Source organism: Acomys russatus, chromosome 2 (genome assembly GCF_903995435.1).
Source record: "Acomys russatus chromosome 2, mAcoRus1.1, whole genome shotgun sequence".
In the NCBI taxonomy this organism is placed as follows: Eukaryota; Metazoa; Chordata; class Mammalia; order Rodentia; family Muridae; genus Acomys; species Acomys russatus.
In genome coordinates, this window is record NC_067138.1 from 23,516,957 (window position 1) to 23,544,487 (window position 27,531).

At 46.0% G+C, this 27,531-nt stretch overlaps 1 protein-coding gene across 1 annotated transcript; it reads right to left on the minus strand.

Moving 5' to 3' along the window:
* On the minus strand, nucleotides 1–27,531 carry Vxn (vexin). The gene is made up of 6 exons (XM_051159323.1): nucleotides 27,096–27,531; nucleotides 21,494–21,549; nucleotides 14,284–14,452; nucleotides 7,709–7,770; nucleotides 4,183–4,274; nucleotides 1–974 (listed from the first exon to the last, which is right to left on the minus strand). The coding sequence occupies exons 1-6, from the start codon at nucleotides 27,160–27,162 to the stop codon at nucleotides 791–793; spliced, it is 630 nt and encodes a 209-aa protein (XP_051015280.1). The 5' UTR covers nucleotides 27,163–27,531; the 3' UTR covers nucleotides 1–790.

The window sequence follows — 27,531 nt, forward strand, 5'->3', positions numbered from 1 at the left end:
GTGCTGGCTAGTCACATAACATCCAGAGGCCTCAGTTTCCCCACCTACAAGTTGGGGACAACAGTGCCTTCTTAGCAGTAGCTTTGTAATGGTGTAAGAAGAGACAACAATGAGAAAACACTGTCTGGGTTAGAGTCATTGTACAAAGCTAGTCAATTGCACCACTTCACAAAATACAACACATTAAAATTAACGTTGAAGTTTAAGTGTTTTTCTATAGAAAAAAAAAACACACCTAAAAGAAGAGAAGTCATGCAGTCATGCCCATGGTTAGCAAAGCAGAGTGATGATGGATGCTTTAAGTAGATATTTGAACAAAGTTAAGACAAAGTCGTTCATATTTCATCAAGGCAAAGCAGACATAAAATGGGAAAAATAAGAACCGTTGTATTCCAAGTACCTCAGACTCAAGCTTTTAAAGTTACACCAGGAATCATACATTTTGGGAAAACTCACGAAAAAGACAGAGCAACTGCCTTCTGCTTTCCTTGGAGGGCTTTCAAACGGGCCAGGAAAGTTTGTTTGCTTTTGGTGTACTTTTGCCTAAAGACAGGGAGATAACCTTTATAATCTCCCAACAAGACTTGAAGACCAATGGCTTCAGCAGGTCTGAGGACCGGCTGTCCTGCTGTCCAGGGGACCTTACTTTCCATGGCCCCATGGCAGAGTGTAAGGGAGGATGATGTGTTTCCACCAGCAACCAGCAGAGGGGAGGGTGGCTCAGTCCCAGCCCTCAGCTCTTCTCTCCTGTGAACCTTGCCTGATGCAAGGCGCCCAGGAAAGGTCATCTTTAGTCGGCCTCAAACGCGCTGTTGGTGGCTCCCACGTATTCAGACTTCTTCTTGTGCCGGCTCCACATTTTTCGCAGGATGCCAGAGACACCACAGGAAGCACTGCCTGTTAATGGCAGGGAGGCTTCCGCTCCCTGTGGAAGAGTTGGGTACTCTTCTGCTGTCTTCTTGAGGTGCCTGGATCTAAATGAAAAAAACAAAGAGTGGGGTGGAGATAGAGTCGGGAGGCCGGTTACTGCACTGAGCCAGACTTACGTTGTAACTTTGAGAAGAATCTCCAGCCAGAGTTCTCCTCCCCTCCTCCATCCTATGACTGTGCGCTGCTACATAGCTGGAGGGTCACTGTAGACAAGAGTGTCCCCTGGGGGTGGATCTCTGAGGGAGTGATACCTGACTACCGTGAGCGCAGTGGTTTATGGGATCTGGGCTCCTGGCTTCTTGTTTTGAGTCTTGCTTGCCTTACCAGTGAGAATAACTGAGATTACAGCCAAATTAACCTCTATTCTTTATAATGCGCCAGTCTGTGGTATTTTGTAAATAACAAAAGAAAATAGATTAAGATATTGTTTTAGCCTGCTTTCCTTCATATATGCACCGACCAATCTCACCAAGGGTACTCTGTCCCAATCACTGAATTAGAAGTTTCTCAAAAAAAAAAAAAAAAAAAAAAAATTAGCAGTTTGCATTAAGCAATCTGTGCTGGCAAGGTTTCTGTTAAATTGACACCAGTTAGAGTCACCAGAAAGGACGGAACCTTAACTGAGACTATGTTTCCTTAAGATCTGACTGTAGGGCATTTTCTTAATTAGTGATTGATAGGGGAGGGCCCAGCCTGTTGTGGGTGATGCCATCCCTGGAGTAAATGCCCTGGGTTTTATAAAAAAGTAATCTGAGCAAGCTGTAATGACCATGCCATTAGGCAGCACACTCCTTCACAGCCTCTGCATCTGCTCCTGTCTCCAGCTGCTGCCCGTCCTGACTTCCGTTAGTGGTGGACTACAACATAGACGTGTAAACTGAACAAATTCTTTCCTCCTCAAGTTGCTTTTGGTCCTGGTGTTTCATCACAGCAACAGAAACCCTAAGACATCCTCCATACATGATCTGTACCTGCCCTTCTCCCCTCCATGTTTCTTCTTAGACAAGGCGTCATGTCCTCCAGGCTGGCCTTAAGCTCACTATTGTAGCCAAGATGACCTTGAAATCCTGGTTGTCTTGCCTCTGTCTCCCTGGTGCTAGAGTCATAGATTTGCACTATCATGCAAGGTTCTCCCTCTCTCCCTGTCTCCATTATTTTTCTTTTCCTTCCTCCTTCTTTTCTCTCTCTTCTTTTTCTTTTTTTCTTTTAGTGCATGTTTTGAAGCATGACTTTGGCAGATAGCCTAGGTATGGCTTTGAACTCTTGCGGCTGCTTCGGTGCTGGGATTACAGGCATGGATCATCACATCTGGCTCTACATATGACCTCACCTAATTTCCATAACACCCAATCAAGAGGGCTTCTTTTTATCATCTTGCTTGTGGACAAGGTCTCACTGAGTAGCTCAGGTTGACCTTGAACTCTTGGTTGGTCCTTTTTCTCTACCTCTCTGGTTACAGGAATGCAGCACCATGCACAACTATGGGGTTTTTTTTCCTTTAAGATTTATTTTATTATTTTAATTGTATGTAGGCATGTTTGTATGTGTCTCTGTGTACATATGAGTGGAGATGTCCTCAGAGGCATCAGATCCCCCTTGGAGCTGAACCCCTAAGTGGCTATGAACAGCTCTGGCACTGTCAATCAAACCTGAGACCTCTGTAAGAGTAGTCCCTGCTCTTAACCCCTGAACCATCTCTGCACCCCCAACCCCTCTGTTTTTAAATAGGTCAGAATAATTTGCTCTAAGTCAGAGTCCATGCAATAGACAGGCTAGAAAGCTGATCAGAGTCAAAAGCCTTCATTTTTCATCATCACCTTAAACCTCTGCCATGACCTGTAGTGTGGAAGGAAGTTAGTGAGGCATAAAAGTCCATGTTGAATTGTAGGCTCTGACTGTCTTATTGCACTAAAGGCCTATGGGTACTCGAGGAATAACCTTCTTGTTACCCTAGGCTGGCTCTTTATCAGATAGTTTTAACAGGGGCTGTGCTTACAGTTTGTTTTAAAACCCGTGCTTGCTTTGTTTGCTTGTTTGTTTGTTTGTTTGTTGTTGCAGCTTTGGAGGAGCATTTTTTGTTTTGCAGCATTGGAGACAAAAGCCAGAACCTCACACAGGCTAGACAGGTGCTGGACCTTAAAGCTGTATACAAATCCAACCTGAAAATTATTTGAGACATTGTTTACCTGTGTGTGAGGGTCCCTGAAAGAATTCATTAGGCATTTCTGCTACAGAGGTTCTGGATACGGTTCCTGACTACATTAATCTAATTAAACAAAGCCCCAAGAGGTAGAAACCATGAAAAAAACCTCCATCTTAATCCTAGCCAAGCAATTGATGTGTTGATAGCCCGACACAGGCTTTGTTACAAGGTAATTTATGGCATGGGTTTTGTTGGGCATATCAAGTGTGAGAAGAGCTGGCCACCTGTCTCTCTCCAGTGCAAGGTGCAAGGTTGCAGAGCCAGGCAGGCAGCACAGCTGGAAAGCACAGTACTTACCTGTGGTGGAAAGTTTTGGCGTCTTTAAAAACTCAGTTACATAGGTCAGGCAGTGGTGGCACATGCCTTTAATCCCAGCACTTGGGAGGCAGAGGCAGGTGGATCCCTGTGAGTTCGAGGCCAGCCTGGTCTACAATGTGAGTCCAGGACAGGACAACCAAGGTTACACAGAGAAACCCTGTCTTGAAAAACAAAACAAAACAAAACAAAAAACAACCCCTCCCCCCAAAAAAATCTCAGTTATGTTTTGTAAACATGCTTTTGTTTTAATCCCAGGTGTGGGATGTGGGGCTGATTCACATTGTCCACAGCAGCAAACTGTTTCCCTCCTGTAAGTTCTGAGAGGGCCTCTTTGCCAGCTGTAGATAGTTTAATTCTGGGGACTCTGAGGGAGAATAAATTCCAGAGCCTGGAGAGAGGCTCTAAGAAAGAAGGCTGCTGATGCTCCCCATTCCTCTTCTCTGAACCCCTCCACCTCCCCACCTCCCCACCTCATCCCTGCTCCTGGTTGCTGTTGCTGCAGTTGGATGAGAAGAAGATGGAGATACCCTGAAACAAAGATTGGGCTTTCCCCCAAGGAACACTAACCAGCAGGAAGAAGCTAAGAACTTCCCTTCTCCCCTCTAACCTTCTTTCTTTCCTACTAGGTGTTGGGGTGTTGGAAGAGATTACGGTGGATAAAGGGTAGAAGCAAGAAAGAGATATAAGAAACCATAACAAAATAGATTTTTCAAAAAAGGTTCAACACTTACCCTCTTCCCAGAACAGTTCCATTTTCTGAGCCCTTGGCTGCCACCTCCACCATAGCTGGAGCTTTCACGGAGATCCTGGCCACTGGAGGAATCTGTGTTTTAAGGAAGTGGGGAAAGAATTGAGGATGGTGTCACGTTCCCACTCTGGCACTCACTGGAGCTATTTGTGACAGGGTTGTCTGAAGGTGTCATCCCCGACCTGGTCAACAGCTTTCCAGTCAGCATCAGACATGCTGGAGGCCTTCTGAGGGTAGTGCCAGCCCTGCACGATATCTGATGTTGCAGGCCGGACATTGCCTGTGTTGCTGGGTTCAACAAAGTCTGTGAAGCTGTTGTTCCTGGCACACTACTTTAAGAACCACTGGCTGGTGCCATAGTTTGAGCAGGACCCTGGACAATACGTGCAGTAAACTTTGAACCCCTACCCAGATCTAGCCAATGGACAGGACATTCTCCACAGTTGAGTGGAAAGTGGGGTCTGACTTTCACACCAACTCTGGTGCCTCATATTTGACCACATCCCCTGGATGGGGAGGCCTGATGGCACTCAGAGGAAGGATAGCAGGCTACCAAGAAGAGACTTGATACCCTATGAGCATATACAGGGGGAAGAGGTCCCCTCAGTCACAGTCATAGGGGAGAGGAATAAAGGGAAAATGGGAGGGAGGGAGGAATGGGAGGATACAAGGGATGGGATAACAATTGAGATGTAATATGAATAAATTAGTAAAATATATTATAAAAAAAAAGAACCAGTGGCCTAAAGACCTGTGAAAGAACCATTCAGTCTTCCAAGAGGGCCCGCACCTTTCCCCTCCCTCCACTGCACGTGTCTGATTGTCAGTCCTGTAGAGTCTGTCTCCAACCGTGCTGCCACACCAGCGCCAGGCTTCCTATTTGCTCTCTCGTGCCTTTCAAAGCATGGTCTACTGAGACCTCATTTGTGCCCAGGCCTGCTGCCCTCTCTGTGTCCTGCATGCACTCTAGAACTGTCAGGAGTCCCTAGCCCAACCGATCAGTGTGGAAGACTCAGGGAAGCTCTGCATCTCCCTCCTCGAGACTGTACAAGGCTGACTCGCAGCTCTGCCTTTTCTGACTGTGTGAGTCAGCAGTTCCAGGTCTACCTCTGGCAGGCTTCCTGACTTCTCTGCTGCTGACCCCACAGCTCTGCATGTCTTTGTCTTTCTCTGGATCAGGGCCTCATTTCTAGCAGCCTTTCAGGGCTACTTTCACCAGGGCTTCCCTGAGGCTGCTGCCTGGATTCATCTTTATCTGTCCCGGTATCCCCAGAGCACTGTATAGATTTATATGATAAATTGTGCCTTCTCACTTGTGGTTTTCTTTCTGTAGATTTTTTAGTTACTGTCTTGGTCCCTAGAAAGACTGCGTGACACGTGGGAGAGTCTGGGACTGAGCCCTCATCAGCCCTGTCGTGAACTGAAAAGCTAGCTGATGGCCTAATCAGGGCTTAGTCCAGAGGTTGCTCCACCAATGGCATACACTACGCTTTGTTCTTCTGCTCCAAAGTGTCAAGTCACCACATTTCCCAAGGTCTGGAAAAATTCCAGGTCAAGGACACCATTGTTTGCCACCTCTCTCCTGGGGTGGGGAAGGTTGAGGGCAGAGTTACTGTGCCACCTTGTGGCCTCTTGCTAGCTCTTCCTCCCCATCCTGCAATGGCTCAGGTAACAGGGAGCCCATAGCTCTGGAAGGGAAGCCTGGTTCCCATCCATTCCACTGTCTTCCTTAGTCACATCTCATCCATGTGAGCACCGAATGAGATTTAGCTGGGCAGGCACCGGGTCTCTCTCCTGCCCCTGGACAAAGAGCACTGGATGAGGGATGGGGCACAGATGAACCCTTTCCAGGGCCATGGAAACGCTGCTTGTGCCTCTTTGTCTTCAGCACCATCCCACAGCTCCCCAGCTTTCCCTGGTTCCTTCCTATAGCTGCTTATTTGCCCAGGGCACTATCTAAACCTCCCTTGAGGTCTGAAGTGGGACTCCCAGGCCACTAGACACTCTTTTCTCTTTAACCTTGACCTTCCCCCTGCATCCCCCCTCCCCAGCGCCGCAACTTTCAAACTGTCTTCCTTCCCTCAGCCAACTGCCTAGCCGTCTTATTTCCTGAATATGAGGCTGGAAAGGAAACTTCCTTGACGACCATTTCTCTCACCCCCACCCGTTGTGTAGTTTTTCCAATACAATGACCTTACTAAAACTCTTGGATTAGGTTTTCTGCCCAGAACATAACTCTCCATATCTGTCTAACTTTTTCCATGATGATGCGATGTGGGGCTGGCCCAGATAGCTTCCAGCACCTCTTCTGGGTTTCATGCTGAAGAGCAGCTGCTGCAAGAGCCTAGGATGTCTGAGATGACCTCACCTCCATTCACCACTGACCCTCTTAGGAGAGAGGAGACCCCACACCCATCCCTAGAAGACTCCAAAGGAGAAGAGGAGATAAATCTCATACCCCCAGGCCCCCTTTATAAAGGACAAACTGTTCAACTTCATGGTGGGCAGAGGGTCGGCAAGTGTCTCCCACTGCAGACCACCTTGCCCAGAGTTTCCTACTAGCCCATATGCCCTAATGGAGTGAGGAAGGAAGATAAAAGTTGAGCCATGTGCGACTAGTTGAGATCCATCTGTGAGGGCAACTCAGACCCTAGAGCCTACACCTGATGGTGCTGAGCCTGAATCATGGTTCAGTTGCTCCCCTCTTTACCCGTCCCCCCACACTACCTCTCTACTTTCAAGACTGGTATTGATGTCTAAAATACACCTTGCACTTCAGTCCTCCAAACCCAGTGAACCTGACCTGTAAGGGGTGTTCCCAGAAGCACCCTGTTCTGAGATGTCTGGTTGTTAAGGATTGACTGTGCCGTACTCAAATGCATCTGTTAAGGCCCTAGAGTGATGGTGTTTAGAGATGGAGCCTCTGGGCAGCAGCTAGGTTAAATGAGGGTATTGAAGGTGGTACATCTTTGATGAGATTAGTGGCCCCCGAGAAGAAAGCAATTTCAGCAACAGAAAGCACTTAGCAAGAACAAATCCAAATGCGAGGCAAAGAGGAGATGCAGATCCTCCAGACGCCGAATCTGCTGTGAGAAGATGTTTCAGTGCCCAGGCTGATTCAGGCGCCAGCGTTTGGGTCTTGTATGATGCTAAAGCCCTTCTCAGTGCTGGAGAACTTTCTGTCACTTTACTCTGGAGCTGCACCTGGGAGTCAGTCAGGCACTGCTTCCTGGCCAGACCTACTGGTTCTTCCTCCATGCATGAGATGCTAGCAAGTCAGAGGGTCCTTTTGCTTGTGAACTGAATTTCCCTTGAGGAAGAGATGCAGGCAGAGATGTGCCCTGACACAGTGGTGTCAATGGCTAGCTCCAAGACCAAAGAACCACAGTGCTGCTTTCCTAACAATCCTTGGCCCAGGGCAAAGGACACCTTCTCTTTCTGGCACCAGAAAGACGTATCGAGAGGTTTCATGCACAGCTGATACAATGAATCTGGCTTATTTTACTTACCAGTGATTTCCCATATGCTCGGTTCCCACACAGATTCGATGCTTTGGGTTCAGAAATCCCCACTGTGAAATTGAACAGAGGAGATGTTACTCAGTGGTACTCTGAGTTCCACCTCCCTCTGCTTCTGAATCAATTCTCTTGCTAGCCGCCCAGTCACAGAGCCACCCAGTATCTCAGGGCCTTGACACCAAGAGCAAAGAAAAGACTACAGTGCTGGCCAGACAATGCTAACTGCCAAGTGTGGGCACCCTTAGCCCTGCCACTCTTCCAGGAAGCTGAAACTAAGGTCAATGTAGGTCAACAACGATGACCAGCATACATGCCATTGTGGTGGGGATGTTCAGAATGGACAGATGCAGCCCACGTGCAGGCAGGAGGCAGATACAGGAAATATATATATACTTTCAGCTCAGTTTTGCTGTGACCCTCAAACTGCCAGAAAAAATAAGCCAATTAAAAAAAGAACAGTTAGCATTGTATCTGCATGCAGTAGGTACTCGTAGAGTGTGGCCTCCGCTCACTGGAAGTTAGTTAAAGGAAAGAGTTCTGTTATTTTGGGATTTCCATGCATACTTTGTTCATACCCATCCTTCTCTACTTCCCTCCCTAGTCCTCTCTCTCTCTTCCTTCTGGTCTCCCCCCCTCCCTCATTCCAGCCCTGTCTGCTTCCATCTCACATGTGTTTTTCTCATCCCTGCCCTCCCCCCCCCCACTTAGATCGCTCCTTCCTGTGTCTCATATTCTCTTTTTTAACATCATCACACACTTGCCTATATAAGAAATCTTAGGAGGTAAAAGATGGCTTCACTGGTGAAAAGCACCTGCAATGCAAACCTGATGACCGGAGTTAGGAAGCCAGGAACCCACACAATATGGCAGATCTGTAAATTTTTTACTCAGCCTTAAATTGGCCTTAGATGCCCCTAAATGAAGCCAGCAGCCTTTAGTCATAGAATCTGAGCTTAAATGGTTGCACATGTCCCATGGCTTGCTGGCTACTTGGGCTGGAAACAACTAACTAGTTAACTGGGAACTGATTGACTGGGCTGTAGCCAAGGAAGCTGTTTTCTGGCTTTGCCATGGATGCTGCTGTGGTGCTGGTTAAAGAAGCTATCCCCGGAGTCACCTACCTCATGAATCATTTTTTTTTCCTATGGTTCTACCTAAAGATGCACGCTACTGAATTCAGCTGGTCTAGGAAAATTCCCTTGTAGCATCAAGATCAAGCCACAAGTGGTGCCCTTGAATAAAAAGTAGAAGCAGCTCATTTCCAAAGCGTGCCAGGCATGTGCTGAGAATAAACTGCACAAAAAAGTTGCCCTTGGCACCTGTAGGTCCAAAAGTACTTAAAAATACTGCATTTGCCTAGCTGGCAAAGTAGTCCCATGGTAGACAGCTTGCTCACCATAGGAAAGACCCTGGGTTCAATATCAAGCAATGTGACAACAATAATGATATCATTTGTATAGCCCATGCATGTAACATGGTAGCACATGCATGTAATCCTAACATTGGAAAATGGAAGTGGGAGGAGCAAGAGTTCAAAGCATGTGAGTCTCAGATCATGAGACCCTGCTTAAAAAAAAAAAAACACCTATACTGCACAAGTACATACTTAACTGGTCACAGTGGTGCACGACTGTTATCCCAGCACTCCATGGGCAGTGGCAGGTGGATCTCTGTGAATTCGAGACCAGCCTGGTCTACAAAGTAATTCCAGGATAGCCAGGGCCCTTACACAGAAAAACCCTGTCTCAAAAAAGCTAACGAAACAAAACAAAACAAAGCAAGTACATACTTATTTTCCATGTTGCCCTAGCCTAAACAGAAAGTATAACTGTGATTTTCATATCATTTATAGCATATGAGGTGTTTAAGTAATCATCTCTAGACATTTAAAGTAGACGGAAAGACTGATGTGTACGGGTTAGATGACATTTTACATAAGGGTGCTGAGCATTGTGGAGTCTGACATCTTAAGCGGGTCCTGGAACCAACTGTGCCTGATCTGGAGATTGCTACATCTCATACTGTCACCATAAGGGGGAGCTGCCATGACAGTCTGGATGTTTTAGTAGGTGATACATAGCCATCAATCTGCAGGCAGATATAGTGGCTGGAATGTTATGTTCCCTATCTTCTCAGGTATTTGAATCCTTGGTCCCCAGTTGGCATCCCTGTTTGGGTATGCTTACTAGATGTAGCCTTGCTGGAAGAAGTCTATTTCAGTGAGGGCAGACTACCCTCACCATTTCAAGCTTTCCCTCTCTGTTTCCTTTGTGCAGTTTGAGATGTGAACTTCCAGCTGCTGTTCCAGCCGCCATGTTTGTGTCAGCTGCCCTGCTAGCCTTGTCCTATGGTCACTAGCCCTCTGGAACTGTAAAGCCAAAGGAAGCCGTTCCTTGTGTAAATGACCTTGGTCACAGTGTCTTATCACAGCAATAGAAAGTAACTAAAATACCAGCTACAGATGCTCTCATGGGAGTATTAGACCTCCCGAAGGCCCGAGGAAGCTTGGCCAAGAGACAGCACATCCCAACTCAGGAGGAGGTTGAGTTCTGCACTCTGAGAAGGAGAGCCACAGGAAGAACGTTAGTGAGGGCTCTGGGAAACATAATGGAATGGGCCATCAGTGTTATGTAAGGTAGAAAAACCCTGAGCTGCAGGGTTAGGTTGGCAAGGACACAATGCAATGACAACAGTGTGTTCCAGGAGGTGGCCTTGGAATGTCATTATAGCTTGGAGGGCAGGTGAGCAGGAAAAGAAAGCAGTGTTAAAAACAAAAGATGACAGAGGAAGCTTCCTGTCTTCAGAGGGCATTCTGGGAGCTTTGGAGAGGGAGAGGGCCTGGAAGCTGAGGCCCTTAACCCACACTGTCTACATATGGGAGATGTGGGAGTCTGAGCCTGGGAACCTCAAGGTAGGTTACAAAGCAATAAGGCATTAGTTTTCTGGGGGTGACACTGCCAGCTTAGTGTATAAAGTGAGTGGGGAGAATACAGAAATATTAGGGAAGAAATTGGAGACTCTCTGGACAGCTGGACAGTCATGCCTGGTAAAAGCTCACACCTTTTAGCATGTTTTGATAAGCTAGTTCTGAGGTGTCCCAGTTCATCTCTAGGAAAAAGTCCTATGAACAGCTAATTTCCCAGGCCCAGGAGGTGGGCACCCTCCATTTCCAGCATCCAAGACCTTACGGTGAGAGTGTCTTACTTGGTTCTACCTACAGTGTCCCCGTAATCTCCTGAGTTTCCTCACCCCTCCCCTACCTGAGAAGTCTGTGGCATCCAGGAGCCTTATCCTACAGTTCAGAGAAAGAGCAAGGCCCTAGATCTGAGGTCCCTGGAGACATGCAGCTTACTGAGGAAGTAAGAGATGATCCCCATGGGCTGGTGCCTCACCTTTCCTTGGAGAGTGCCAGGGGTTGGCTTTGGCTCAACAACACTCCTCCCACCCATCCTGGAATCCATCATATTGGAGGCGCTGAGGGAATTGAATCAACGCCCAGTGGAATCTATTTTTCCCCCACTCAAACCTGACTAGCACATCCCTGCATGAATTGAGTGTCACGCGTCGGGCAGCCTCTCCATTTCATAACCTACTGCCCTTGTCTTCAGAGTAAAAGACTGGCTTCAGCCGTACAAGATGACACCAATTATTTACCAAGCTGTGAAAACAGCCAAGCTCGGGAATGCACTCATAATTCTGGTTTTTGGAAGGCTGAGGCAGGAGGATCTTGAGTTTGAGGTCAGCTCCGGCTACACTATGAGACGCTGTCTTTTAAAAACTATAAACATGACCCCTAAAACTAGACGGTTGGGAGAAGAGGCACTGACCATAACATCAGGAGCCTGGATATTGTACCTTGGCTCTGTGGCTGCCAAGAAATGTCACCTTGCATGGGTCAAACAATTTCTACAGCGTTGGTTTTTCTCTTGTGTGAAGTGGCAGAAGGGTGACTATAGTAAGTCAATGGAAGCATTAGAAAAGCCGTGGTCTGCCTTGTAGCATGGTTGAGAATTATTTCAAGGTGTGTGTGTGTGTGTGTGTGTGTGTGTTTGTGTGTATGTGTGTGTGTGTAAAACACAAATTGAAATGCCTTAGCCCTGGAATTTTAGTGTCCTTCCAACATATTTCCAGGTGCTGTTCCTGGGACTACACTTTGAAAATCACTGCATTAACTTCTCTCTAAACCCCCATTACTCTGTCTGTTGACCTTGTGGCTGTAAGAGCAACACTATCTGGGAGCACGTCAGAACTGGACACCTTGGGATCCATAGGTAGGATCCATAGGTTAACTTAGGAGGGCTAGGATCTTTCTGAATTAAAATCTGCATTTGGGAAAGCCCCCTAGCTGATTCTCATGTACACAATAATTCAAGAAGCATAGCTTCTAAATTCACTTTATGATTTTGGAGCAAAGAGGAATATTCTGCCTATTTTTCTCTTTCCACATACACGCACCCGCCCACTCACCTATATATACATAGACACAGAGAGAAAATCTATCTCCTCCTAATTTGCAAGGCAGATTGTGGCTTTTCTAATGCTTCCATCCTATTTACATGTATGCAATCAATGAAGCTAGGTTTCTATGTTCTCTTGTACCTTCAGTCATATGTGCAGCATGAGACCAAAGAAACCTAGTTTAATCCCTAAGAAAAGCAACAACTAAAACCAACAACAGCCACAGTGAAACTTAGAAGAAAACACCAGCAAAGGAGGGGCATGGAGAGGGAAAAGATTTTTAAGAACACAGTCAATTGAGGCTGTGTCAGTTCCTGTAAAACACGGCGTTGCTAATGCCCAAAGCTTTAACAACATCTCTCTCTCTCTCTGTCTCTCTCTAACGCGCCTGCGCGCGCACACACACACACACACACACACACACACACACACACACCTCTCTCTGTCTCTCTCTAACGCGCCCGCGCACACACACACACGCGCGCACACACACACACGCACACACTGTGTGTACAGGTCTATGTTCATATTAGTGTATGTGGATGCATGAGCAGAGGCATGTGGAAGCCAGAATTTAATGTTGGGTGTCATTCCTTAGGTGCCATCCACTTTGTTTTTGAGATAGTCTTTCACTAAGCTCTGAAGTGTGCCTGTTAGGCTGGCCAGGGGCTTCTCCTGTCTCTGGCTCCAGCACTGGGTTACAATCACACCAGTATATTAGCTTTTGATATGGAGCACTGGAGATTGGACTCAGGCCCTAGTATTTGTGTCACAAATACTTTGTCAACTGGGCTATCCCCACAACTTGTGGATTTTTGTTTGTTTTTGAACTTGGATGTTCTCCTGAAGCCCAGGCTGACCTTGAACTCATGACAATCCTCTTGCCTCAGCCTCCCAAAGGCTGAGATTACAAGTGTAAAGCCATCATTCTCAACTGTGTGTTTTTTGGAATTAAAATATGAGTAACTTTATGTTGTTGGCATAACAGAAAAAAAAAAGCCTAAACTATCAATTAAAAAGAAAATATTATAAAGACAACCAGGATTTGGTTCCCAACACCATCATGGTTTACATGCTTCTGTAACTGCAGTGAGTATAATGAGCTCCAAGTGTAGTGAGACCCTGTCTCCAAAGAATAAGCTTGAATAGATAAACACAGCCTCCATAATTTTGATAACTCTTTTTACTTTTAATCCTAAAATAATGTAAAATTTTCTCTTTCTTAGATATAAATTTAGCACATTGAACTTAATGAAGAAGGTGACTTAATATGGGTCTAGAAAAAGATGTTTAGAAGAGTAACTCTTTGTAAAATTAAAATCAATTAAAACATTCACTATTTTAAAAAAAGAAAATATTATTAGACACTTCAGTGGACTAGAAGCTGACTCCTATTTTACTGCTTAGGGTGGAAGCCATTAAAAAAAATAGTATTCAAGATAACATTACTGTTTCTAGTTTTCAAATAAGTTTGCCCCAAAATTCTTTTTATAGATTATTAAGTCATTCAAATTTTAAAATGGTACAATTTGGCTGGCTAGGTGTGGTGGCCCATGCCTTTAATCCCAACACTTGGGATGCCGAGACAGGCAAATCTCTGTGAGTCCAAGGCCATTCTGTAGACCACTACTCAGTGAGTTCCAGGACAGCCAGGACCACACGGAGAAACTTTGTCTCGAAAAAAACAAAAAGGCAAAACTAAACCAAAACAAAAGGTACAATTTGGTTGTTATGGCTGTGGTACTAGGGATAAGTCCAGGGCCTTTCACTGAGCTCCGTCTCCACCAGCCATAAAACTAAAACAGTTTTAAGACAGCACTGTAGAAGGAGCCTGTGCTAACACACACACACACACACACACACACACACACACACACACACACACACCTGGCTTTGTCATAGGTAAGACCCAATGGCAGGTGCTTTCTCAACACAAACAGTTTTTTTTTTTTTCCTTTGTTTTTGTTTTTGTTTTTTTTTTGAGACCTGGATGCTCAATAATTAGCCTGCCAGGGAGGACCACAGGATAGGACACACACAAGCCTCTGCTGTGCTTTTAATGGCTCTCACGGGTCCCCACAGCTGAAGAACCTGAAAGACTCACATACCAGGTCTGGCAGGGGTTTTGGTGGGATGCGTCCCTGGTGGCCTGGAGGTCTGCTGCCTGCCAGTCTGAAGCCGCCCAAACCTGCGGTCGCCTGTGTCCCTACGCTCACAGCGTTGAGGCAACAGCTCCAGGGGCCTTGGCGGTGGGTACAGGTCTGACTCGAACACCACCTGCAAGATGCGGGAAGCACAGTCAGTTATTTTCCCTCCAGTTCCCCCAGCTGCACCCATTTGACGTCCACTAAGGAAATGGCTACAATGAGGTGAGCCTGGGCCAGGATGGCAGGAAGTGAATTTTCACTGAGTGGTTGTCTGGAGATCTCAGGAAGTCAGAAGAGAGTGCTAAAGGCTGAGGTGGTTTCATTACAAGAACCTGCTAGTGTTTAATGGCAAATAGCACATCACTAACGGGACCTCAGGACTCTGGGACCACTGAGGAAGAGGGGCAGAAAGACTGTAAGAGGCAGAGGTCAGGGATGGCTGAAATGAGCAGTGCCTTTTGGACAGGATGCTAAACTCAAAACAGCTGTGGTTGCTTGCACATGATCCAGCCAGAAAGCATTCCAGCATAGGAGGAGGAGGGGGATCATGAACATGCAGCCCTAGCTGAAGAGCTATGGACAGTTGATGGTTTCTTTTGGAGGGAGACTCTGTTTTCCTGGTAGGTCAATGCTTCAGTGGATGGCTGCACATCTGTAAGCAAATAGACAGCACAAAGTTGACTTAGCCGTCTGTCTTTAAAAAGGACATGAAGTTGAAAGATGGAGTGAATCTGGGAGGAGCTAGGAGGAGCTAGTGGTAGTGAATATGATCAAAATACATGGTATGAAAAGAATTAATAAAATATTATATTAACCCATGCAGAAAAGAGGGCAGAAAGATTGTAAGAACCAGAGGTGGTGGGTGACCTCAAGGAAACAGTGTTTTTCAGATGCAACCAGGAAAATGTACCTAAGAGTTTACAGAGAATGTGCAGCATGCAAAAACTTAAGCCAGACAACCACCAAGCATGGAGGATGGGCAGTAGGCTTGAAGTCCCACACCTAGCCCAGAAGCTATTGACAACTGACAGCCACGAGGAGAGGGAAAAGAAAAAAAATCAGTTTTCTTCAATGGAATGCACTGCATCAGTTATGTGCCAGCAGGCCCCATGCCCAGGAGTAGGAAAGCCAATAGAAATCGGATTCCATGTTTTGTTGCTGTTGTTTATTTGTGTGTGTGTGTGTGTGTGTGTGTGTGTGTGTGTGTGTGTGAGAGAGAGAGAGAGAAAGAGAGAGAGAGAGAGAGAGAGAGAGAGAGAGAGAGAGAGAGAGAGAGAGAGAGAGAGAAGGAAGTTGAAGTTGGGTGGGTTTGGAAGGATCTGGAGTAAAGGAAAAGATATGATCAAGATATGAAATTCTTTAAAAATACTGTTCTAGAAGCCCTGCCTCTGCACTGAACATATACAGAGGTTGTTCTTTATCCCCTGGTGGATGGCACACAATGGTTTACGTAGCACATCCTTATCTTTAAGTAATTTGTGAGCTGGAGGTGACTTAAAGTTGGGAGGGTGTGTGAGGACTGTGTGCATAGGCTATGCTGTTTGCACAGGGGACGGGAGCATGTGGACATTGGTATCTGTGGTTGACTCAGAAGCAATCCCTGAGGGTACTGAGGGGCAGCTATACATAAGTCAGTGGAATAATTTAAAATGTAAAAACAGGAGGCAAATAACAGCAGCCATTTTATCTCACTATGGGAGTCATGAAGGGCATCTTGGCAGCCAGCGAGCAGATTCTGCATATTTTATCCATCTCGGGGACACAGGGTCATTCATTCAGATTGCCCTTACTCCAGGAGGCTCATTCATTAGCGGCTCCAGTATTCAAGAACACCACCCCTTCCCCGAGGCTCGATGTACCCCCAGTCACTTCCGGCTGTGCATAGCTGTCTTCTGTGTTGGCTCCTGGGCTTCTGTGAGTCGGACAGCGAGGCAGATAGGCTGAGCCCTCATGGTCTAGCTTTTGGCAGACCCCCTTCCATTGACCACACAGAGCCATAGTGTTGGTTGTGGGGGATGCCGGAGCGAAAAAAAAAATAAATGGGCTTTTAAAAACATGATAACAGGGTGGTATTTCAAGTCAGCGGAGGAAACTGTGACTTTAATGATGTTATTGGAATAAATATCAGGCCACTGGGGGAAAGCATCTCTTTTTGGTTTGGGTGATGAGCCAGCTCAAAGCCGTGTGTTCAATATCAAACACTAAAACAGGATATAGCTTAATATAACATGTAGTTAAAAAATATGTAACATGTAGCATTACATATAGTGAATTATCCCTACATTCATAAATCTCTTTAACAAGCAATACATTGAAACAAGCAAATATTGAAAAAGCAGTAGCAAAATGGAGGGAAAGTATGAACACAGCCCATAAAATACGCTGAATGTTAGTGACAGCATATTAAAGCAATGAAATCCCCCTCTCCTATCAGATTACTAATGAAGAAGAAGACAGCTTCGTTTGGGGTCAAGCTGGAGTTCCAGCTCCAGAATTTTGAATTTTTAGACAGCGTCTCATGTAGTCTAGGCTAGCCTCCCACTCAACAGGCAGCTGAGGATATCTTTGATCTTCTAACACTCTGGTCTCCAGCTGTTGAATGCTGAGATTACAGATGTGTACCAAGGTGGAGATTGAACCCAGGGCTGTGTGCATGCTAGGCAAACATTCTACCTACTGAGCCACGTTCTAAGACCTGAAGCCCCAGTTTTGACATATAGTGGTTGAGTGGAGTGGGGGTTTTCATGCCCACTCTTGCTGGATTGGCGGAGTGGGGGTTTTCATGCTCACCCTTGTTGGACTGGCATAATCAATGCCTGTTATTAGCAAAAATCCTTACTGTCTTCAGGCCACACATTTACCTGCCATATCTGCAAGTGTTTTAAAGTATTCTGGATCATCGTGTCTCCCACGGAGGAGCGAGAGAGGAGCTGCCACTCTTTCAGTTCACCACAAATAGCCCTTTAGTTAGAAACTGAATATGATTTTGGATTTGGGATGGGGTAGTAATTCACTCTCATCAGATCCATTTAAGACCCAGTCACATCTTTGGGGGAAAGCTGGGACACTTAGGATTCATCGGTGGCCTGACAATCCTTGACCTTTCCTGCTCTAGATGTTGGGGAAATGGTAATTTGCTGGGTTCTCTGCAAGCTTTTTGAGGTAGGCTGAGGAAAGTTCCTGTCCCCACAGAGTAGTGTGTGTGTGTGTGTGTGTGTGTGTGTGTGTGTGTGTGTGTGTGCGCGCGCACATGCACAATACTTCCCAGGTCACCATTTAGGGCCACATACCTTCTTAGTACCCCAACAGTCCCTCAAAGCGGGGCAATAGCCAGCTGCTGAGAGCCTGACTTATTTTTCTGTCTGTAGAACATAACTGCTGATAGCTGTAGAGCAAAGTGGTCTGCGAGCATGCCCTTAACATCTGAGTACAGAGCTAAGATTGGAGAGGTGAGGAGGGAGTGCGAGATGTTAATAGGGTAGAGGAGGGAAAGCAAGGATTTAAGGATGTGATTTTCCTATTCTAGGCCATCACACTGACTACTGAGGTCTTACTTTAACACATTGCCAGGGAGTCCATGCCCTGACTCCTTAAATCCATACTTCTGTTTGTTTACCAACTTGGAGTCAGATGAGGAGTTAGACAGCTGAGACCGCGATGGTGGGGCACAAGGGTGACTTGGGACGGAAGGAATGTAGAAATGTTCAGGCGGATTCGCTATGTACAGGGAAACTGAGATTAAGGGGAGCTTTGTGTGTTTCTTAAGGTCACAGAACTGTCCTTAGGGAGCCAATGTGAACCACAGCCTCCTGAGTGAAGGCTCTCTTAAAGCTCCAGAGAAGCACCAGCACCCAGCGGCCAATGTTCAAGGGCAATTGAATACTTAGTACCTAAACCAGGAGACTCCACACAGGTGTCCCCAGACAAGCATCAAATCTGGGGACAAAGTGATATTTACAATCCTGTTTCTCTGTCTTTCCTCTCTCCAGCTTCCCTGTGTGTTATCAAAGGACCCTATTATCCTGGGCTGCTCGACAGACCCACTCCCTGTGTGTGCCCACTCGGATGAGATATTTCTATGACATCCACAGGCATCGGCATGGTTAGGACATCAATAAAACAGACTGGGAATCAAATGGAAGTGAAAATGGAGAGAAAAGGAGGAAGGGAGGGGAAAGGGAGCAAGGGAGAGGGAGGGAGGGAGAAGGAAGGAAGGAGGGAGGAATAGGGGGAGGGAGGGAGAGAGAAGTCTTAGGATTTGGAAGAAAATAAAACTCAAGCGGAGTCCAAGAGGAAGTGAATTGGGCACTGAGGGTGACTCAGAGAGGAAAGTGGTATTCACAGAGAAAGAAAATGCATTTTTATCCACATGGCAGCCCAAGGAGTGACAGGAAATGCAAATGAACATTTGGGGCCAAAGAACATTGTAAACTTGCAAAGAAGGAAGGGTTTTCCTGTGGTGCTGTCAAGCTACCAAGCTGGAGAAGAGGACAGAACCCCTGTCTCCCCAAGGCTGGGATCTGAGGCTTGTGCAGCTCTGCCCTGCTACCCCTGAGCTTTCTAGACTGAGGAGCTGGGAAGCTATTGGCTAAGGCCTAAACACCTGCAGTAAAGTTTCCTAACTGCATTTCCTGTGAACAACCCTTTCCTTGCTGCCTTCCTTAGGAAGGAGGTGTTTAACTCTCAGGGGTTAAAGCAAGGTCAGGATCTCATGATTCACAAGGCTTTCTTTCCTAACAGCGCTCCCAAAAGTCTTTATAAAAGATACACGAGTGACATACAAGCAGGCAAAGGATATGAATGAAAAACCCACAGGGAAAGATGTTGAATGGTAAACAAATCTATGAAAGAAATAAAGAAGTACATTAAAATGGAGGAAACACAAATCAAACAATAAGGATTTCCACCTATCAGCCTGTGAATATTTAACTACGGGGGAAGATACTGCAGTACTGGGAATTGTTCTGGGAAACCGAGTGGTTGTAGGACTTTGGCAATGACTGCAAAAGGTTTCTAATCCTCCTGACTGATCTTTTCACATCTACATAATATTTTCAAGAGCATTTTCTTAATAGAAAAAGTGGAGAAACTCCATGTATTCATGACTTTGGATAATGAATCTAAAATCTCCAGATTTGACTTGGATAAATAATTCATGGTAATTCATACATTGGGATACTGTTTTGCCATTATGGCATATATATATATCACATAGGAATGAGATATTCACATATTCATTGGCATGGAAAGATGTTCAAAATCTATTGTTGAATGAATAAAATCAATTTACAATAATAGTCCATTTTCAGACAATAAGCGTAATTACCCTGTCATATATGAAATTTCTCACTTAAAAATACATGAATGGCTGGGTATGGTGATGTACACCATTAATCTCGGCACTTGGAAGGAAGAGGTAGGTGGATTTTCCTCTCGCCAGCTTCTATTATGCTGGAACGCTTAACAGACTCACTTCTTCATGTAAGCACTTTCTTTTGAGCTACTTCTATGATACCCATGTGCATCAGCTTAAATGTTGCAAGTTCAAAGCCAGTCTGGTCTATATAGAGAGTTTCAGGCCAGCCAAAGCTACACAGTGAGACCCCCCCCCCCCATCTCAATAAACAAACCCAAATTTAAAAACAGAACAAAACAAAAACAAGGCAACATTTACCAAATGCTTAATATGTGACAGTTTCTGAACCAGACACTTGCCATGTGTTAAGTCATTTGTTCGTTCTTGAGACACTTGCTTGCATTAACCCTATCTTGAAGCTGAGGAGGTAGAATTGCAGAGTGGTTAGGCAACTGACTCAAATAAATAGAAGTTGATGGAGCTGGGACCTACACCCAGGCAACTTGACTGTAAAACCTCTGCATCTTCTATTCTGTTCTATAGCTTCTCAGAATTCTGTGATACTACATTGAGTGTCCTTGCAGGGTCTGAGATTTTGTGATGGATACAGGTTGCCTTGGGAACTGAAGTGCCACAAAGCTGTAGGCAATGCTCTTATTATTGTTACTGCCTGGCTACTCTGCCCTGTTCAGGATGATCAATGTGCCTGTGTTCTTAAAAAATAAAAAATGTGAACCCCCTTTAACTAAAGAAAAATGCATATTTTTTAAAACAGTAAAAGGCTTTTAAAAAATTACGATGCTTAAATGCATAATAGTGCTGTGTAAAAACCATGATAGCAGCCGCTTGATGCTTTCCTTCTGAAACACAGTGCAGATGTCCTGGTCACTCTGACATGACGAAGTGCGTACACCAAGCGAGAGATGCTACCAAGTGAGAGACGCATAGCATCATTAGCTTCTAAAGTGTGCAAGCAGCTTTAAGGTCCTGCACTACAAATACCAAAATACAATTTAAAAATGGAAGCCCACACCGATGCTGCTGCAGGAAAAGGACAATGGAAGGGGAGGGAATACTCTGAATTCTTCAGAATTCTTGGAATTACCAGACAAACCTGTAAACAAAAGCCATTTTCATTAAAAAAAAAAAAAAAAAAAAAGCTATTCCTACACTCCCAGCATTTTGGAGGTTGAGACAAGAGCATTTCAAGTTTCAGGGCAGCTTGGGCGGCATGGTGGGCTTGGGGACAGCCTGAGCGACACAAGAACTATCTCAAGCTAGCAAATAGCAACAAGATTAGTCTAAGCCTCAGTACACCCATCACAATGTGTTTGACATCCAGGTATGCAGATGCCTGAGGGATGGAGAGGTGGGTGGATGGACGATCTGTTCTTATTCTTTTACCTTTTTCATCTACTAGGAGAGGCCTCTGTTTCAAGGAATTGCCCGAGTGCTTCACTGCTATCTGAGAAGGCATAAATACATAGTGCTATATATAATGTTACAAATGCCTAGCTCAGGGCGCTACATGCTGATCATGAACGCTGTGAGCATGCAGAGTGAGGTCTCCTCTGTGCCTGGGGAAAATGACAAAGCGAGGGAGTCTCTTGGGGACTGTTTGGTGTATGGTTGATATTTGTCAGTTATTTTGGCTAACTGAACAAACCACCTCAGGAGACACTGAAAACACGCCTTGCTTTCTCACCCTTGAGGTCAGGAGAGATGGGGGGGGGGGGAGGGAGTCAAGAAGCCACCATTATTTTTGTACTGAAATCAGTCAAAGAGGATCAAAACTAACTATACACGTTTCCTTACATTCTTGGTCAAGAGATGTTGAGAACTTTTGACTCTTCTCCTGGATGGACTGGACACTGAAAGACAGAAAGAAACAGTTTTAGAAAATGCCCGTAAGGCTACAATGCAGACCTAAGAGTGTTTGTTCCAGTTGTGGGGCTCCTGGGGAGGGAGAGGGAGCGGAGCAGGGCTCCACTGCAGTTTTAGACATCACTTGGCTCTGCTGCAGCATGATTTCTATAACTTCATTCACAATAGCTAACGATTGCTGAGACCCGGTGCCGGTTAGATGGCCAGCTAGACAAATGTGGCAGAGAGAGCATGAACGAACCCAGAATACGAGATGAGACACAAAGCAAGAGATGCTCCACGCACTCAGGTTTGCCTATATGTGGTTTCTAGAGCAGTTGACTGCACAGAGAGGCAAAGTAGAATGATCATTTCTAGGGGCTGGGAGGCTGGGAGGCTGGAAGGCTGGAAGGCTGGGAGGCTGGGAGAGTGGGAGGCTGGGAGGCTGGGAGGCTGGGAGGCTGGAAGGCTGGAAGGTTGGGAGGCTGGAAGGCTGGAAGGTTGGGAGGCTGGGAGGCTGGGAGGCTGGGAGGCTGGGAGGCTGGGAGGCTGGGAGGCTGGGAGGCTGGGAGAGTAGGAGGCTAGATGGCTGGGAGGCTGGAAGGCTGGGAGGCTGGAAGGCTGGGAGGCTGGGAGGCTGGGAGGTTGGGAGAGTGGGAGAGTGGGAGGCTGGGAGGCTGGGAGGCTGGAAGGCTAGGAGGCTGGGAGAGTGGGCCAGTATTGTCAATTGGCAGGGAGGCTGGAAGGCTAGGAGGCTGGGAGAGTAGGCCAGTATTGTCAATTGGCATAGTGTTTCAAGTTAGGCTAGTGAAAAAGTTGGAAGATAGGCTAGTGAAAAAGTCAGAAGATTGACGGTGGTGTTCAGCACTCTGAGTGTATGCGTCACTGATCTGTATACAGGGTGTGGTAAAATGGTAATTTTTAATATGTGTGTGCGCATGTGCGTGTGTGTGCACGTATTTACCATAACTTAAAAACAGCTTAGCAGCAAGAGTGCCTGCCTGCCATGCATGCAGTTTTGAGTTTGACCCCTGGTACCACATAAAACCTGGTGTGCTGGGTCACACCTGTAATTTTGGAACATGGGAAGTGGAGACAGGAGGAGGATCAGGAGGTCAAATCATCCTTGGCTGCAAAGTGAGTTCTAGGTAGGCTGGTCTAACAGAGGAAACCCTATCTTGGGGATGGGGGTGGGATCTTAAGTAAGTCAATTAGCTGTTAAAAAGGTACAGTGCTTTGCCACCTATGTGTGGCTCGTACTGTCGTAACAGCCACCGTTCCCAGCTCTGGTAATTAGCTTTCTTCTTTTTCATTTCTATGAAGTTGAGTATTCGTGATTCCTTACATCAGAAGAGCATACACATAATGTTTGGCCTTGTATGCTTCACGTCATCCTATACTCAGTCATCTACCTTCTATATTGTTATGATGTAATGGGACCAAAATCCTACTATGTCTCCATCCCGATTAGAACTGAATTGATGTCTCCCTTTTTTTACTATTGTTATTATTGTTTTTGTTTTGTTTTGTTTTTTTGTGACAGGGTTTCTCTTTGTAGCCTTGGCTGTCTTGGAACTCACTCTAGACAGACTGGTCTCAAACTCACAGAGATGCACCTGTCTGTGCCTCCCAAGTGCTGGCTTAAAGGCGTGCGCCACCACCACCGCCCAGCCTGAAGTGACTGCTTAACAATACCTAATGAGTGACGTAGGGGCACCATCCCTGTTATCCATGGCAAAGCCCTTGCACCTGTGAAGGCTGGAGTTCAACATGCTAACAGACAAATAGGGACTCCAACTTCCTGCAGTTGGCTGTGGATCTGAAATTGACAGGTTGGGCGGTTTTCTTACTCTGCCAAAGCCTCACTTTCTTTATGTGTGAGACAGAGATAACAGTGGCACTTACAGAGCAGGGCTATGTCAAGGAGGAAACAAACCAGCCTTCACAAAGCCCTTGCGCAGATCCTGGCAAAGAGCGGAAGACCAGGAAATAGTGGAGTCCGTAGGACTTTTCTGTCAGACAAGGGCAGGAGGAAGATATAGGTGGTGAGGGCTACCTATGGAAGGCTACTGCTTCCGGTTCAGCCTGCACTGGCTCCTGCTGTTCTCTGGCCCCCCACCTCTTCTCTGCAGTGCTTTCATTCTGGTGCAACTTGTGAGTGAAACACAGCTTTTATCTTCAGAAGTCACTATGAGCTGTGTCTACAACACACATTTCCTGAAAGGTCTCTTTCCCTCTGGAAGAGGACACACACAGCCTCAGCGGTAGACTTGGCCTATGGTCTATATTTTAAGGATACATTAGAAATACACTGTATCTTTTATTGCCAAACGTTACAAGGTAGTAAGATAGCTACAGTTGAACCATGTAGCTATCAGTCTGATCCCAACACACATACACTGGTAAGAGTAGTAGACAGATTATGGCTCAAGTTGAGCCTAAAGGTGATGGCCTGGCCGCCTCTGAGTTGACGTGTTTCATGGATCTCATGACATTTCAAGTTTTCAGGGAGACAACATTCACTCAGTTCATGAAGGAATGGCGGCCACATTGTGTATGTTATGTGTGCGTGTGGTGTGGTGTATGTACTTGTTAGTGTGTGTGCATGTGTGCATATTTAGGTGCATGCGCCATTAGTGTGTATGTATGTGTGTGTTGTGGAATATGTACTTGTTAGCGTATATTATGTGGCATATGTATTTGTTAGTGTGTGTATGTACACATACACATATATTTGTATACGTGTACATGTATGTGCCATGTAGTGTATGTACTAGTGTGTGTGTCATGGTATACGTATTTGTGTTTATGTTGTATGTGTACTTATTTGTGTATGTATATGTGTGTGTTGGCCAGAGGCTAACATCGAATGATTTTCCTTCATTGCTTTCTACATTTGTTTTATTATTATTATTATTATTATTATTATTATTATTATTATTGTTATTATTATTAATTTTGAGACAGGTTTCTCATTGAACTCATCAGCTGATAGCTTATCAATTTGGCTAGACTGGCTGTCACTGAGCTTCAAGATTCATTGGTCTCTGACCCCCTCATGATGGGGTTATGGCCACTTGCCAAGCCTTTTACATGATTCTGGGCATCTAAGCTCAGCTCCTGGGTTTGTGAGGAAAGCACTTTACTTACCCCAGCTCCCCACATTCTTTATGAGGTAGGGTATTATTATGTAGCCCAGGCTTGCTTGGGACCCATGATTTTCTCACCCCAACCTCCCAAGTGCTGAGACCACAGATATGAACCACATACCAGGTTTAGGGCTTTCGCTTCTAACCACTAGGCTATCTAGGCTATATTGCCTCCACCGCTGAGCCTGTTCTGGGAGACAGATTGCTCCTTGGTGCCTGTGGCTCATGAATAGCCTCTGGGAAACGGCCCACTCAGGGGACTCAGACTTAGTTAGACAAAGTCAAGTCAACATGTGTTCTGCAGTTCTACAGGTGACCTGTGCTAAGGGTTATTTGTTGCTCTCATATGCAGTGACTCAGAATCGTGCATCCTCTCTAGGGGAGCCCTCTGCTCCAGAGCTCTTGGGAGGCTCCAGGGCAAAGCAAAGCATGGAAAGAGATGTACACCACCCACTGTGGCCTCTACGAAAGCTGCAAACAATCCTTTTTAGAGAGTCACTCCTCAGCAGTGATGTGTCTGTGAAAACTTAGCTTAATGTACACCAATGAATGAAGACAGAAAGAAAAAAATATAGGACCAACTAAACATATGCACGGCCACACATGCAGGATGAAAACATAAACCCCTTTGTACGTGACGTGTTTACTGGCATGTGATTGTGCCAGCTCTGTTACAGTTGTTCTATGTATCAATCCATTTAGTCTCCACGATGATACTGGAAGCTAAGTTCTGTTTATCTCTTTTACAGAGGTGGGAACTCATGCCCAGAGAAGTCAAGCAGCTGGTCCAAGGTCACACAGTACAGAAATGGCAGAAGTGTCAAACTACTTCGTCAAGGACTTTTTCCTCCCTTACTTTTAAAATGACAAGAAATAGACATATGTTGTTTTCATTTCCTTTTGGGACAGTGTGTTGCTCTATGCTCCAGCTAGCTAGCCTTGGACCCGAGATCCTCCAGCCTCAGCTTTCTCGGATTACAGACACCGGCCACCTTTCTCAGTGAAAATGGACATTCTAATATTTTTTGCTTCCCCAAGATTAACAGTGAGGCCCTAGGCGCCCCTCTTCACCTTCTCTTACTCTCCTTCTACCTTTCTCCAGGGCCACTGAGTTCACTGATTTTTATAACATATGGGCCTTTCTAGTCTTATTTTCATATTTTGCTCAAAAAAAAAAAAAAAAAACGTATCCATAAACACCATGCAGAATTATAGTTCCAAGTATGCTGTCCAGCCCATATAAAATTTCAGCTTGCTTTTTCTCAACATCCATCTGCAGGTCTTGTGTGGCAGCTCAGTGGTACAGCACTTACTTTTCCTTGCATGGGCTCGTGGCTCACCCCCAGCCTCCCCACCACCCCACAAAAAAACTCCACAAAAACAACAGTAGAGATAAAATAAATGGGAAAGGTCATTTCTGCGCACACAGAGCTACTTCATCCCTCTTCAGAAGGGCTGGCTCTCAGACTCTCCAGAGGGAATTTCAACTCCTACACATGGGCACGCTCCCAACACCTCGCCTTTCCTCCCTCTCCCTATGTAATAGATGTTAAGAACTCAATTTGTGTTCATCTGTCTGCCTGTGTTCAGGCTGAGTCTCACCCTTTCCCCCTGAGCAAGGCCCGCCTGTGACTGACATGGGAATGGGAGGAAGGAGAGAATTGTTCGACTGTGGGCTCCCAGCATCAGGAAGCATCCAAACCATTTCAGCCGAGTATCACAGCGAAGCCAGTGGTGTGGCGAGACAGGGGGCTACAGGGCCAGGACAGTGTCAGTGTAGAGGGCTCTGTATTGGGTCTCCAGCACCCTTCTCAAATGCAGTCTCACAGAGCCAGGGCTTGACGCCGACTGCCAGGACTCAGAGCTTATAAAGTCAAGGTTTTCACGTGGTACCTTTTGGTGGTACCAGGTGAGATGAGCCTGGGCTTCTATGGAGAAGTCAGCCTGGGGTCAAGGCCCAGTTTCAGTGCCTCCCAAGTCAGACTGAGTTGGCTTTGGAGCAGCTGATTCTCCTTTCAGAACCTGCTTTCTCACTGGAGACAATAAAATGCCTATCAGCTGCCCTGGACATTTTGTTTCCATCTCTGTCTCTTTAACAATCACTTGCTGTCCCTGTCATTGAGCCTGCCAGGCTGTCCGGTTTTGAATTAAGGGGAGCAGGAAGGCTATGCTGCTGTCGTCCCCGCCTTAATAGATCGCTCCCCTATGACTGATGTTTATCCTTGTGCCCCCCCTCTTCAGAAAGGGGTGTGTGGGGGCGAATCAAATGCCATCCAAACGAAAAGCCAGCAGACCTCGGGACCCGAGGGTACCATCCACCAGTGTACATTAAAGATCCAACAGCACCCGGTCACCTCCCGAATAAGATGCCACAGTAGGGGACGCCAAGGGCGATTGTTACTCACCCTTCGAAGGAATCACCGTAGTGAAAACTTCAATATTCTCATCACTGCAGCTGTAGATCTGATGCATGGTGTCGGCCTCCTGCCCTGCAGGGTGTCCGAGAGCCGGTGGCCTCTCTCTGGAGCCCTAGTCCCAGGGTTTCTTAAGCCAGTCTGGCTCTGGGATCATTGTGCAGGTCCACAAAAGGCAGGCTGCCCGTGCCTCTCATGACAGTCTCACCGCAACATTTCCTAATCCCATCTGTCCTTTTTTTTTTTTTTAAATGAATCCTATTATTGCAAACCTTTGATTGAACACGGAGCCTTCCGTCTCCCCGCAGCTAGGATGTACTTAACATTTTTATTTTGCAGTGTCTGCTGCAGTGAATTTGGAAGTCTTTTGTGAAGTGACGAAGTGAAATCGCCTACTCGGTTAGCGCACAGCTTGGCTGGAGGATCT

Coding starts and splice junctions, on each gene's coding strand:
- Vxn (XM_051159323.1), bottom strand. CDS start 27,162: ATGCATCAGATCTACAGCTGCAGTGATGAGAATATTGAAGTTTTCACT. Junction 21,550..27,095: donor TACGGTGATTCCTTCGAAGG/GTGAGTAACAAT, acceptor TCTGTCTTTCAG/TGTCCAGTCCATCCAGGAGA. Junction 14,453..21,493: donor AACATCTCTTGACCAAGAAT/GTAAGGAAACGT, acceptor CGCATCTTGCAG/GTGGTGTTCGAGTCAGACCT.